Below are 15,855 nucleotides of genomic sequence, written 5' to 3' on the forward strand. Positions count from 1 at the left end.
TAACAGAGAATAATTATAGATAGGGGTGTCAAACGGATAAAACGGATACGGATTTGCCAATATCCGTATTCGGATCCGCCTACTACAAACTGTATCTGAATTCGTATCCGTATCTGCAAATTTTTGAAAAATAATATCCGTATCCATATCCGCCGGATATTATCCGGATACGGATAATATCTGGATCCGTTTTTTCAAACACCAAAAATAAAATATACATCCTGACATTGATTAAAACGCATGTTTTGAACCATTTAAGCAAATGTATACGGGTTTCAATCATAAACTAGCTGTTAACAACTTAACATTACAAATTTAACACAATCTGCAACAAATTTAAAAATAAAAATCTTGAAGATGATAGTCCCAGTTTCTCCAATAATAGTCTTCTATTTGTAGAACCTGAAAAAATGCAAAACAAACATTAGCTCCAAGTCCAAACAGAGAGTAGAATTTTTTGGCTTTGAGCAGGGTAGAGAACGCAAACAGCATGAGCCTGCTTCTCCGATAATCTCTATAATTTATAGAGATTGAAAACATGTTGAGGAAAACCCAACCTATTAATCCAAATTATTTTAATTTTAGAACAATCACAATAATATCATATGATATATTCTTACTTGACATAGTAGACGATCTAGAAATTGTACTGTTTATGTTTTATGTGCGTACATTGAAATCTAATTATAACCTACCCAAACATTTCAGAGTACACTAGATAGTTCAAGACAGCTTGTTCAACCATTTAAAACACCATCTTATGTTCATATAGTTTTTTCCTAGTTATTGGATCTCCTGTCTCTCTAGAAATAGGGTTAATTATCAAACTCATCACTGAAGTGGACAAATGGTATCAACTTCATCACTGATCTCCACGGGGTCTCAAGTTGCTCACTAAACTCGCTTTATGGTATCAAACTCATCATTGTCGTTAAAAAAAAGTAACGGAGGTTAGACGGAGTGACAGATTGCCGGTTGATGGGGCACATTAATAAAAAAGATTGAAGAAAAACAAATGAAAGAAAATAAAAAAAAAGTAGAAAATAGAAATGCCACATAATTTGAAGTTTATATGGAAATAAAGCATGCAAACTTTTTATTAAATTGATTTTAAGATATAATTATCTAAATAAACGTATCGAACTAAATTTAATATATAATTAACTAAACAATTAAGATTAACTTTTATGTTTTTTATTAGATTATAATTATTTTTGAATAATATTGAAATGTTTTCTCTTTTAATAAAATTTATTTATGTGAATATTATTGTTGGCAAAAAAATATTTTCAATTTTTTTTATATCACCAACTTTTTTAAAATTTTAAGAAAAACCTAGAGATTAAACATAAAGAAATTCATTTCGATTTTTAACACTTCTATTTCTTTTGGAGTTTCTTGTACCAAACAAAAACATGAAAATAAATATATGTGAATTTAACATATGAAGCAACACACATTGTCCAAATCTTCAAAAACAACACATAATGTTTAAAAATATTTTTTTGCCAAAAATAATATTCACATAAATAAAATTTATTAAAAGAGAAAACATTCAATATTATTCAAAAAAAATTATAATCTAATAAAAAACATAAAAGTTAATCTTAATTGTTTAGTTAATTATATATTAAAATTTAGTTCCATACATTTATTTAGATAATTATATCCTAAAATCAATTTAATAAAAAGTTTGCATACTTTATTTCCATATAAACTTCAAATTACGTGGCATTTCTATTTTCTACTTTTTTTTTTATTTTCTTTCATTTATTTTTCTTCAGTCTTTTTTATTAATGTGCCACGTCAACCGCCAATGTGTCACTCCGTCTAACCTCAGTTACTTTTTTTAACGACAGTGATGAGTTTGATACCATTAAGCGAGTTTAGTGAGCAGCTTGAGACCCCATGGAGATCAGTGATTAAGTTGATACCATTTGGACAAGAAAATTAGGGTTTTGAGAGTCGACTCCCAAAATTAGCCGTCACTTCTCCATTCTTCACCTTCATCCTCTACATCCACCAAATCATTTTCGCTCTCCCATCTTCTCCACTATTTACCTGTTTTTTGTTTTTCAATAAAATCGAGTGTTGCTTAAACCTCGAAGATTCCAATCGAGTTTTATTTTCAGATCTGTTTCGGATTTGAGCTTGGACTTGATTGTTTTATGAATAAATCAGATCTTTTGAAATCAAAGGTCCGATTGTGTTTTTCCGTCTCGCCTTTTGGCGTGTGTTGATTTAGTACCCAATTTTTGGGTGTTATATTTGTGGTTGTTATGTATTCCTGCATTATGAATGAGAATGATTGGGATGGAGTTTTGGGAGATCTGGTTTATCGCATCATTAATACTTTCGGCATGTCTATAGCTGGCTCCCGGCATGTAGATAGCTGGGGTATGCTTGGAACGGTGGTGATCGCATGTGCTCACCTTTCACAAATTATAGTTGTTCATTATTCGAGGATTCTTGTTCCTCATTGCTTAGTTTTTACAACTGAGTCGTCTGAACACCGCAACAGCCATGGAACTATTGTGAAGGTCAATTGTGAAGCTACCATTTTCGGGATTTATGTAGGCTGGATTACTCGAGAAGCCTTTGTATTCATTTTCAATTTCAAGAATCATTGGATTCATTGTGTTAAGCAGTCTGGAAACAATGCGGCTATTTGTTTAGCTCGTTTTATTGTTTATTAACCTGATTGCATTGTCAGTTGGGGATCTGTCCCGACTAGACTTGTTTTAATTTAATGGAGTGAATTTGCATTTTGTCAAAAAAAAAAAAGTTGATACCATTTGTCCACTTCAATGATGAGTTTGATAATTAACCCTCTAGAAATATATCCAACATCTCATGCACATACAAATAAATATATTAATTAATATTCATATAAAACATTAAATTGTTATATTTATATTTTCTAACAACCATTTTCTCCAAAATACTATAAATCTAAATAAAATACTAGAAACAAAATCAAAATTCCAGTTTGGAATCATTTTCAAGACATTGGGGTGTTTGTTTACGGCTTTTAAGCCAAACTTCTGATTTATAAGTTAGAAACACTTATTTCTACCGTTTGTGCAAAAAGTCGAGAAGCACTTATAAAAAGCTAGAAATGCTAGCTTTTGTTTCAGGATTTCTACTTATTTCTCAAACACTTTAATCATTTATAAATCTTAATTTGCTTCTAACTTCTACTCTATTTTTTTATTTTAAGTAAGAAGCACTTATTTTAAACTCACCCAAACGACCCTATAATACCACTATCATAGATAAATAAAGGCTTGTATTATGGTCAAATATAATTTACAACTTCAACACAAAAATAATAAATATTGATGTTAACCTGCATTTTCAATGATAACATTTCTTTGACATGAAAGCAAGGAGATATATGAGTTGGAAAATGCTTGTTCTCATAGCATTTTTAAAAATAATTATTCATTCTTTAATCGTTTTTCATATTCGTCTTCATCAACTTCCATGGCTTAATTCTTTTTTGGTATCGGTATTTTGTGTATATTCAGCATATATGTGTATGTTTAATAATCTAGGGAGTTCCAAAAATATTAGTAAATGAGATGGTATAATTGTTCAAAACCAGAGCACTTCCTAATAACCAACTAAGAATAAAAATATAAAAAAATAATAAATGATATATAAAACTAAATGAAATACTAATTTTTTATTCTTAATATTTATAATTATAAAACTATTTAAATCCATATACATATTCATATGTAAAATAATTTTAATATAATATATACAGCCAACGGCATTACACGAATTTCTACGCTTTATCATAATAATTCGTCGAAACTGATACATTTTCGTGGCCGCACACTTGAGGAATAAGGAAATGCTACAAAAACAAAACCCTTTCATCATTTCTTCTCCACGACCTAAACCCATTTCACTCTCCTCCTCGCTTAAACCCTAATTAAACCCCTCTCACCAAAATGAACAGCCTCCTCCTCCACTCACTCAAGCGATCCAACCGACTCAAACTCGCACTCGCTTCTCTGACTCACCAGTCTCTCTCTCTTCTCAACCCACCCACCGGTCTCTCCTCAAATACCCACAATTTCTCCACACTTACACACAATATTCACACCGCAAATCGGATAATTAACACTGCCAAAGCTCCGTCGGAGCTGAGTTTGAGGAGATGGGTTCACAGCGACATCGTTTTGAATGTCAGGGCTACTCCCAGTGTGTCGAGAATTTCGGCTGCGGTGGATGATTTTTCGGATGAGGATGTCAAGAAAGGAGGGGCTAGTAAGGATGAGGAGGGTCTCGAGATATCGAAACTGGGGATTGCGAGTGAGATTGTTGATTGTTTGGCTAAGAAGGGAATTACTAAGCTTTTTCCTATTCAGGTATATGGTGGGAATGTTTTGTTTCCGTTGCGTTATGCTTATTCAATTTTATGAATAAAGTTTGAATCTTTTAAGGTTTTTGTGTAGTAAGATGCGAATTTGCGGTATATATTGTTGTTGCATAGACTAGATTATTGTTGTTGCTTTAATGATTTAATTGGGGTATCATGACAGTTTGTTTGATTATATTTTGTAAAAGGTTACGTAATGTACTAAATGTGATCACAGTTTAGCTCATTTTAACAGGAATTCCCTTTTCAATGAAGTAAGTTCTGTGAAATGATAGTGTGTAGATGGGACGTTTGAAGGATTTAATAGGGTATGGTACTATTGATGGTGGTCTAATTTATTTTTGACTGATGAAAATATGTTATTTGTTTTTTTGAAATAGAGAGCCGTGCTCGAACCCGCAATGCAGGGGCGTGACATGATAGGGCGAGCTAAAACTGGAACAGGGAAGACTCTTGCTTTTGGGATTCCAATTATGGACAAAATTATTCAGTTCAACAAGAAGCACGGGTTTGTTGTTAACTTCTATGTTGTGTTTCTTATCATATTGTCAATTTACATGTTTGTTCGAAGTTATTGGCAACATGTGGTTTTTCACAGTTTTTTTGTTTTCTTCTGTATTGTGTTTCTTTTCATATAGTCAGTTAAGACTCAACATGTTTGTTAAAAGTCACTGGCTACACGGGGTTTTCCCCCTTTATCAGGACTCTTTTTGCAAGTGAATGATTCATATTTAGCTCTGTAAAAGAGAAGTTTAATCCCTGGGTTTTCTTCTTTATGACAGACAAGGAAGGTATCCTCTGGCTTTATGTTTGGCTCCAACTAGAGAGCTTGCTAGTCAAGTTGAAAAAGAATTTTATGAGTCGTGCCCATTGGAAACAATCTGTGCCTATGGAGGCACTCCAATTTCACGCCAAATGAGTGCACTTGATCATGGCGCTGATGTAGTTGTGGGAACACCGGGACGCGTTATTGACTTAATTAAGAGGGGTTCACTTAATTTGTCAGAGGTCCAGTTTGTGGTTTTAGATGAAGCTGATCAAATGCTTAATGTTGGGTTTGCGGATGATGTTGAAACAATATTAAAGAATCTCCCACTGAACCGTCAGACCTTAATGTTCTCTGCCACAATGCCAAAATGGATCGTTCAACTTACACGCAAGTACCTGAAAAATCCGTTGACTATTGATCTAGTGAGTGCCATAAATGAACATACCCTGATGTTGACATCCTCTAAACATCAAATCTTCCAGAATATAATTACATAATATGTACTCTTTGAAAACTTGCTTATTGTAAATTATATTTCAGGTTGGAGAAAATGATCAAAAATTAGCTGAAGGGATCACACTATATTCAATTGTATCAGATATGCATGACAAACCTGGAATTCTTGGCCCACTAGTAACAGTATGATCACAGTGCTTGTTTTTATATAGACACATTTCTCTGTATTTGTATTCTTCTTAATTCTTTAATTTTTAGACCAATGACATAATGTCACTTTTTATTCTGATTTTCTTCATCATGTTTTCAGGAACATGCAAATGGGGGCAAATGCATTGTGTTCACTCAAACTAAGCGTGATGCTGATCGATTAGCATATGCAATGAAGAAAAGCTTTCCATGTGAGCCTCTGCATGGGGACATCACACAAGCTCAGAGGGAAAGAACTCTTGCAGGCTTTCGTAATGGACAATTCAATGTTTTGATTGCCACTGATGTTGCTGCTCGTGGTCTGGATGTACCTAATGTTGATTTGGTGAGTCTGGACATGTTTTTGTGGCATTTGTTTTAAAAGTTAATCTGTAATCGTCGATGCGAGTTATCTCAACCTTTTCTTCTATGAATTGTGAGATATAATGAAGGGGAGAACCCCTCCTCTTTTCATATGAAAATAATTAAAACAATATAACGAAAAAAGAATCATATCAAGCAGAACGAGTCTGAGTTTAAATAGAGAAATGGAGAATGATATCTGAATTTAATTGATGAGGGAAAACTGAACTCTCTAGCTTTAAATTTAGCTATCTGATTTTCCTTGCTCGGATCTTGTTGTGTTATTTAATCAGTAATGGTACATTTGATTTTTCTGTGTCCTGATGTAAATACTATTGTTCAGGTAATTCATTATGAACTTCCAAATTCTTCAGAGATTTTTGTCCACCGTTCTGGTCGAACAGGTCGTGCTGGGAAGAAAGGAAGGGCAATTCTTATTCATTCATCAAACCAGTTGAGGGATGTTAAGACTATTGAAAGGGATGTAGGATGCCGGTTTTCAGAGGTAAGACGAATGCATGATATGTTCTTTTGTGGTTTGGTTTTGGTCAAACTTGAAGTGAGTACTCAGTGGAATAATTGTAATATATAATGTCTTATCTTTATTGATTTAAAATCCGTCCTGATGTTACTTGAGGTGTTCTTCGGTGGCATTGCTTTCCTTTCTAGTTCTGAGGAGTTATTATAGTGCTGACATTTAATTACTTTGTAATCAGCTATCAAGTATTAAGGTTGATGCTGGAGCCAGAGACATGTTCAGAGAAATGGGTAGTGGCAGCCGTTTTGGATCCTCTGGAAGTAGGGATGGTGGTCGATTTGGTAATTCAGGTTATGGTCGATCCAGTAGTTATGGTGGGTTTGGAAGTGGCGGTTCTGGAGGCTCGTCATATGGCCGTTCAGGCGGTTTTGGTGGGTCTTCAGGCCGATCAAGTGGTGGGTTTGGTGGGTACGGTGGACAAAGTTCAAGTCGGTCGAGTGGCGGGTTTGGTGAATCTGGATCTAGATCAAGCGGTGGGTTTGGTGGATCAGGATCTGGACGTTCGGGTGGTTTTGGTTCTAATTCTGGACATTCAGGTGGTTTTGGTAACCTGGGAGGCTCGGATCGTTCAAGTAATAGAACCCGATCTGGTGGGTTTGGCTTTGGGAACAGCAAATTAGATGATAGCATCTTTTGATTTTATTGGATGGTAAGCTTGTTCCCTCATCTCACTCCATAAAAGAGACTTTAAATTTGATTACTATTGCAGGAAAAACTAAAAATTTCTTTTGTAGAGTGCTACTTCAACATGCATTGTGAATGAACAGCTGATTTTCTTTTTTCTTTTTCCTTTTTTTTTTGTGATTGTGTTAGGCGTGTGCTTAAATCTTTTAATGGGTTTATTGCACAAGTTATTCGACCTTTCCTCTTTCTTCCTTTATGTTTGCTAACTGTTCAATACTATGACCCTTGCAACCCTATCAAAGAGCACACAACTGGCAGTTCTGACCATCTGTTATTGGATCAATCTGTGAAGTGTGAACTTATTCATGTTTAACGTGGATATAGGGTTTGTTACAAGTTGTAACATGTTTTCATCTTCTATGTTATAGATGTGGTTTTAGGGGCACCTGGTGGTTTAAAATTGTGAATAAAAAACATTATCAATTGTTTTGATATATAAATGGATTTTATGTGAAAATTTTACTGTTGCAGTCATCATAAAAATGTGTCTTGAAGAATAATTGATATTTCTAGGGTTCTTAATAGTACTACTTCTATTTCTGTATTCTCTTGCATCTATGGTTGGCTAAATGTGTTGTCAATTGATGACTAGACACAGGCTGTTTGGGTGTTTACAACACCAGATCATGCATTTATGAGATTTAACTCCTTTAGACTACACCAAGTCACTAACAGATCGCTCAACTACATTACAGTTGTGAGATGACAGGCATAAGGAGTTTCATTTGGGAATCTCCAGTATTATGATGTGATAAATCATGGATAGTTTAGATGCCTGTAGTGATCATGCTTTGCCAATCCAATTGTGGAAATTGACAAAGTTTTAAAAAAAAGAGTGGAGATCTCATTTCCCTTGAACTGTAATGTAGTCTAAGTTATACATAGTCATTTGGATTGATATGCTAACCTGAATAATATATGGTTGTGAAAGCTGAAATCATTGCTGTGTTTAAATTACCATGTAAAAATGGCACCGTGTTATATATTCGAAGAAAAAGGTGGTGGATCTGCTAGTGTGAGAAGATGAAATTCTAGGTGGTGGCTGCATTAAAAAAAAAAAAAAGAAGAGAAGATAGTCTTACAAGAAAGATAACTTCTACAAAATTGCCAGCTGTGATGTTTTTATATACTTTCAGTGAAGTCTCCTGATTCACTTTAGCCAAAATTTATGTTGAGTTGTGTGGTATATTGCTAGAGTTCAAGGAATAATGTTTAATAGTTATAGGATATTTAAATTTGCCTTTATATTGATGTAATGTTTATTTTAGTGTAGCAGGAAGCAATGTTGGAGAAAAGATGGTTTTCAAGAGGAGCCTCCAAAGAATAATGTCATACACCTGTGAAGTTTTTTTAGAAGGGGATAAGTTCAGGAAGTTGGCCCGGTAATATTGCAAAATATCTTGTTATCCGGAGAAATTATATTAGTAATACCTGTTGCTTAGGTAGAATATTAGATATTATATATGTTATATGTAATGAACATTTCACTGTGTGGTGAAACACTATGATCCTTTCACTCTTATCTTGTTTATAGTTTTGTACTCCCTTAATTTCTATAAGCATCGTCTCTGATCAAATGACTATGTACGTATCTGGTGGGCTGCCATTCATGCATTTATAATTGTGCTTGTACAGTACCGCAGCTCTCCTGCATGTTGAATTTATTATTTGAGGTAATTGCATATCACACCCCCTAAGTATCGTTCAAAAACGATAGAGTACCGATACTTTAAGAAACTCAACTCGCACCCCTTATCTTTACTTCTCAAAACCGATATGCACCCCCTGCCGTTAACTTCCGTTAACTCAGTGCACTCCGTTAAGTCAGTATATATATAATTGCAATTCGGACCCCCTAACTTACGTTCAAAAACGATATTGTATCCATATTTTTGAAAACTCGAATCGCACCACCTATTTTTACATCTCAGGAACGATACGCAACCCCTCCGTTAAATTCCGCTACCTTCCGTTAAAATTCTCCCCCGTCTCAATTTACATGTCCCTTTTGCTTTTTGACGAGTTAAATTGACTAATTTTTTACCAACTATTTGAAAATATGTATTTATTATTTTAGAAAATAGAATAGATACCTCTATTAAAACAGGCTAGAAAGTATATTTTAATGTGTAACTTTCTATTTCCTAAAATAATAAATAAATATTTTTTTAATAGTTGGTCAAAAATTAGTCAATTTGACAAGGGACATGTAAATTGAGACGGAGGAGTATTTTAACGGAAGGTAACGGAATTCAACGGAGGAGGTGCGTATCGTTGTAAAGATAGGTGGTGAGATTTGGGTTTCCAAAAGTACAGGTATAATATCGTTTTTGAACGTAAGTTAGGTATAATGTGCTTTTTATATAAGCCTCTTGTCGTTTAATCAAAAAGTAAATCTAGCCTATTTTAATAGAGGTAAATAGTAGGGGGTCCGAATTGCAATTATCTCTATTATTTGTGAAATTCGGACCCTCTATTATTTGCGAAAACAAATAGACTAGATTTACTTTTTGATGATATTTTTTTTTTAAATTTTTGTTTAATTAAGTTATCCCCAAGTCAAAATGATTTTACATATTGAATGATTTTAAATTTTTAGTGACATGTGTATTAGGTATTTAATATACACTATTTAAATATAAAAAATAAATATCATGTGATATTTATTATAAATATTACATAAATTTATCTATTGATTAAAATATATAAATTTTAATTATTTTGTTTGGAAAAATTGATCAAAAAAATGTCATCAAAAATTAAATCTAGTCTATTTTAATATGTAACTTTATATTTTCTAAAATAATAAATACATATTTTCAAATAGTTGGTAAAAAATTAGTCAATTTAACTCCTCAAAAAGCAAAAGGGACATGTGAATTGAGACGGGGGAGAATTTTAACGAAGGTAGCGGAATTTAACGGAGGGGGTGCGTAATGTTCCTGAGATGTAAAAATAGGTGGTGCGATTCGAGTTTTCAAAAATATGGATACCATATCGTTTTTGAACGTAAGTTAGGGGGTCCGAATTGCAATTATATATATACTGACTTAACGGAGTGCACTGAGTTAACGGAAGTTAACGGCAGGGGGTGCATCTCGGTTTTGAAAAGTAAAGATAAGGGGTGCGAGTTGAGTTTCTTAAAGTATCGGTACTCTATCGTTTTTGAACGATACTTAGGGGGTGCGATATGCAATTACCTCTTATTATTTTGCCTTGTATACAAACATTTCCAAGTTCTATTAGAATTGGGTTTTCTCTTTTTAGGGAAATGCTGGTGATGTGCATTTTGCATATAACAATTCAGTCATGTCTTGATTTATTATAACCTTAGAGCATCTTCCAACCTGGAAAATTTTAGTTAAAAATTTACTGTTTCAAAAATAAAATTTGTATATGATATGTAGAAATTTCATTGCTTAATGGTGCAAAACCCTGTTTTTATAGTATAGTCACCGGTGACTCTGAGAGGTTGGCTATGTTTAGCAGCTTGTGTATACCTAAAACAAGATTTCACATCATCTATTATTATATTATAACAATATGAAATAATAACATACTATTTTAAAATATAGATAATTAATATATCATCGATACAATATATATTATAGGTCGAACAAATTTTATATAATATTTTGTAAGTCTTATTTAGTTAACCACTTATTGTCAATATATTTTAATTTGGTTAATCAGGATATTATTTATGATAAAATTAAAAAAATATGACTATTATTCTAGTACTTCAATTACTTTTATATTGAGCCTATAAAAGGGGTATAATGCAACAAACATATACTCTCTCCGTCTCATTGTATTCTTTACATCGTAGAATGTAATCCTGACACGCATTATATAATTCTCATTAAGTATACTTACATAATTTATTTTTAAATTAAAATTTAGACATTTAATTATATTTTTTTTAAAGAAAATTTTTAAGAAAAATTATGGAACTATATTCGACGGAAGCCATAAAATGCGTGTCGAGCCCTCCTTATCTAAAAGTAAAGAATCTGGTTGTGCGATGGAGTACACACAACCACTGCCTTCACTTATTGGCGGATTGTAAATCAAGATTCGTATTGCGATGGAGTACACACAACCACTGCCTTCACTTATTGGCGGATTGTAAATCAAGATTCGTATTGTTCTGTCTTCTCTCTCGTTGTCCCTCGGTTCAAATTAGGTTTGTCACGTAATTTAATTGTTTTTTTGATGTCTTCTATATTATAATTTACATGTCAACTTTTGTAAAAAGAAAATATGAAGTTAGTTATTTCAGCTTTAGTGTAGTATAGTTCATTAATTTCAGTTTCAAGATCAATTTATATCAAATATTTCATACATTATTTCTGATCAATGTAATAAACAAGACTAAAATTGTTTATAAAAATTAAAATTTCTTAATATACACAATTTTTGTAAAGGTAAACCTATAATTCGAAAATTTTACTATTTAGTTTGTGAGTTGGATATTTTAAAACCAAAATCAAAATAAAAAGTGGATTGTTAATTGTTATTAGTGTTACAGGTTGAAGCCAATTTGAAACGAGGAGAAATAACATATCTTGCTGTCTTAGTTGAAATCAAACCGGATCAAGTGGTTGAAATAATTGATGCTTTCGAAATATCCTTGATTGTGTCACCACTTCCGGCTTATCGGTAAAATTTCTCTCATAAATAATTACTAACACATGATATATAAATATAATTAGAATAAATATCCTTTTTAATTAACACTCTATAAATGTGAAATGCCTCTGTCCAAGTGATAATCATCGTTAATATATATATATATATATATATATATATATATATATATATATATATATATATATATATATATATAGGGGAGGGTTCCGGTACAAACTTTTTTAGTTAAAAACTTACAAACTTTTTTACACCATCAGATCTAAACAAAACAAGCGGCTGAGATTAAAAGATTTTGAAAAGGCGCGGTGGCAGTTTTGTAAATAACTGCAAGCCGCTCGTTTTCTGACACATTAATTAAAACGCACGATCTCCTAAATATTTAACTGCACGAAACCGCCATAACACTCAAACGACATTACACACAAACTCACTGCTACACACAGCGATTTTCGATCATCATCTTCAGCAAATCTTAACCAAATCTTAATCAACTGCAAGTCTACATTCTCAAGCGAAGTCGTCGTTCAACTTTCAAGATCTTGATCACTAACAATGGCTCCAAAGAGGAAAAGTGATGAATTACAGAGCGTCGCTGGTAATATCTCTACATTATTTCGTAAAAGCTTTGATTTAATAGTTTCAGTAAATTTAGGTTAAATGTTTGAGATATTTGTGCATTTTTTTCCATTTAGAGATTTTAGGTTAATTTTTTTGATTTTAGGTTATTCGGTTTAAAAAGTGTTGAATGTTTGATATAATGTTGAATGTGATAATATACGTTTTGAACTGTGTTGAATAGTAAAAAATGTTTTGAAGTATTGAATATTTCGATTTTTATTTGTTGAATTTGTACTTAAAGTATGTTGAACATGTTTGAAAACCTTGTTGGAATGCTGTTGCCAGTAGATATTGTGTTGAATTTGTGAATGATTTGTGTTGAACATGTTTGAAAAACTTGTTGCACTGCTGTTCCCAGTGGATATTGTGTTGAATTTGTTATTGATTTGTGTTGAACATGTTTCAAAAGCTTGTTGCAATGCTGTTGCCAGTAGATATTGTGTTGAATTTGTTAATGATTTGTGTTGAACATGTTTGAAAACCTTGTTGCAGTGCTGTTGCCAGTAGATATTGTGTTGAATTTGTTAATGATTTGTGTTGAACATGTTTGAAAACCTTGTTGCAGTGCTGTTGCCAGTAGATATTGTCTTGAATTTGTTAATGATTTGTGTTGAACATGTTTCAAAACCTTGTTGGAATGCTGTTGCCAGTAGATATTGTGTTGAATTTGTTAATGATTTGTGTTGAACATGTTTGAAAACCTTGTTGCAGTGCTGTTGCCAGTAGATATTGTGTTGAATTTGTTAATGATTTGTGTTGAACATGTTTCAAAACCTTGTTGGAATGCTGTTGCAAGTAGATATTGTGTTGAATTTGATAATGATTTGTGTTGAACATGTTTGAAAACCTTGTTGCAATGCTGTTCCCATTGTATATTGTTATTGATATTGTGTTGAATTCTGTTGAACCTATAGTTAAATACTTTAATTTGAAGAATAAAAACAATGATTTAATAAAGAATATAAGTGATTAAATTTTGTCAGATGCACCTATTCAGGAAGATCCTTTACTAGCAATTCTGCAAAATCCTACAAGGACATCATCACAAGAAAGATATGTTGTACAATGTTTAACTGAAATCTTTTCTAGTGAGAAATCACAGAATGTTCAGTTATCAACATCGATATGTCCTACAAAATCACTAACTGGTATAGTGATGATCTCTGTATCCACCAGTACATATCAAACATCGATATGTCCTACAGAAGCTGCCATTGCTAATGATGAGGAATTTGATAACTCATACTTATCTGTTGAGTTACAGAATGACTCTGATGAATGGTTAGCACTACAGGTGGAAAGAGATTTGATAATTGAATTATTTAAATGTTATGAATTTTTAATAGCTGTATTGTTCATATTTCATTATATTTTCTTTGAACAATATGTTCTTATTTAATTGCAGGGAAAAAATCATCAGTTCATGATGATATGGAAAAATCTGATACATCTGAATATCAACCTACTGATCAAGAAGAATCAGAGGCGTTGCAGACGGATGATGAGCTAGTAGAGACGTCAGATGAAGATCAGCTCATTTCTACAATGAGAGATAAGATTTTAAAAAAAAAAGGAAAAGCAGAGTCAAGTACTGGTGCAAAAAAAAGAAAGGAAAAAGCGAAAGCTAAGGCAAAAGAAAGGCAAAAGGGAAAGCAGAGGCAAGATGAAGATGAAGATGAAGATGATGAAGATGACGAAGAAGACATACCAAAGGCAAGTTCTGCAAGGGATTTCTCCAACAGAACAAGAACAAGAAATTCACCTTCAAAATTCTGTGAAGTTTTAAATCAACTATCTGCAGAACAAATACAATGGATAAGAGCAACAGGATTTCATGAGCTCCTTAATTTTTCAATTAAGGAGCTTCCACATAGACTGGGATTTCAACTGCTCAAATCGTTTGATGAGGACAAATGTGTCCTAAATTTGGAATGTGGTGAAATTCCAATTACTGAAGAAGATGTACATCTGGTTCTAGGATTACCAAAGGGCACTCTTCCTGTTGAACTTGAGACAGATGAAGACTCACAGGCAGAAAAAGAGAAACCTTTTAGAGCACAGTTTGGAAAAAGTCATGTTAGGACAAGTGATCTTGTCAGTGAGATTAAGAAAGGCACTGCTGATGATCATTTTAAGACAAACTTTCTGGTTTTAATGGGGAACACTCTCATTCAAACAGTGTCGAACGGGCTTGTTGATCAGCGACTCGTTCGATTTAAAGGAGATATCAATCGCTGCAGTGTCTACAATTGGCGTTCTTATCTTTTGCAGAGTTTAAAAAATTGTAAAAAGGAATGGGCAAAGGATCCAGCAACAAAGTACTTTTGCGGACCTCTGGTTTTCCTCATTGTAAGTATATATTATCTATATTTTGTTGAATCTAATATTACAATTTGTTGAATCTAATATTTTGTTGAATCTAATATTTTGTTGAATCTAATATTAAAATCTGTTGAATTCTTGTTTCCAATGTTGAATATGTTGAATTTCTTTTTGAATTGTGTTGAACATGTTCAAAAATATATATTGTCATTATAACATATTTTTTTATGTTATATGTAGTTGTTCTATGTGGATAGAGTGTGGATTAAAATTGAAACTGAAGTTGTCCGCACCATACCAAGATTCACAGCTTGGTCAGATAAAGATTTGAGAGCAAGAGAAAGGAAGGAAACTTCTGAAAATTTATTTGGAAAAGGAAGAATCAGGTCTGCAGATGAAAGCACTGAACAGACACAAGAAGTTGATAGAAATCTTGATGAAGAAAGAAAGAGAGTAAGTAAATATATGACTTTGTTTTTTTGACTTGCAATATTTTGTTGAATATATTAGTTTGTTTCTTTTCATTGAAATATGATGTTGAATCTGTATATCAATTCTGTTGAATATGTTAGATTGTTTTTTTTAGTTGAAATATTTTGTTGAATCTAAAATTAAAATTTGTTGAATTTGTTAGGTTATTTCTTTAAGTTTCAATATTTTGTTGAATATATATATCAATGTTGTTGAATATATGATATTGTTTTTTACAGGAACAAATGATTGTTGAATTAGAGAATTTGGCTTTTATCTTGGTTGAAAGTCGAAAGCAATTTGATGCTGCAAACAGACAATTCAACAAATATTTGAAAAGTTGTATTGATTACAACACTGTAAATAATAATGAAGAGTTTCTGACGAGGGTTGAAGCTG

General features: G+C 32.5%; 1 protein-coding gene across 3 annotated transcripts; it reads left to right on the forward strand.

Annotated features, from left to right (window-relative positions):
* The first annotated feature begins 3,832 nt into the window (after positions 1–3,832).
* On the forward strand, positions 3,833–8,969 carry LOC108214762 (DEAD-box ATP-dependent RNA helicase 53, mitochondrial). 3 transcript variants are annotated; one of them, XM_017386935.2, is made up of 8 exons: positions 3,833–4,382; positions 4,774–4,901; positions 5,176–5,584; positions 5,703–5,801; positions 5,929–6,153; positions 6,514–6,675; positions 6,887–7,357; positions 8,666–8,969. In XM_017386935.2, exons 1-7 carry the CDS (start codon positions 3,963–3,965, stop codon positions 7,343–7,345), a joined length of 1,902 nt encoding a protein of 633 aa, XP_017242424.1. In that variant the 5' UTR covers positions 3,833–3,962; the 3' UTR covers positions 7,346–7,357; positions 8,666–8,969. The 3 variants fall into 3 exon arrangements, with proteins under 3 accessions (XP_017242424.1, XP_017242425.1, XP_017242426.1); XM_017386936.2 differs by having other exon boundaries at positions 3,841–4,382; positions 8,669–8,969; XM_017386937.2 differs by having other exon boundaries at positions 3,844–4,382; positions 8,661–8,969.
* The last annotated feature ends 6,886 nt before the right edge of the window (positions 8,970–15,855 follow it).

The sequence above is a fragment of the Daucus carota genome, chromosome 3 (assembly GCF_001625215.2).
Source record: "Daucus carota subsp. sativus chromosome 3, DH1 v3.0, whole genome shotgun sequence".
Classification (NCBI taxonomy): Eukaryota; Viridiplantae; Streptophyta; class Magnoliopsida; order Apiales; family Apiaceae; genus Daucus; species Daucus carota.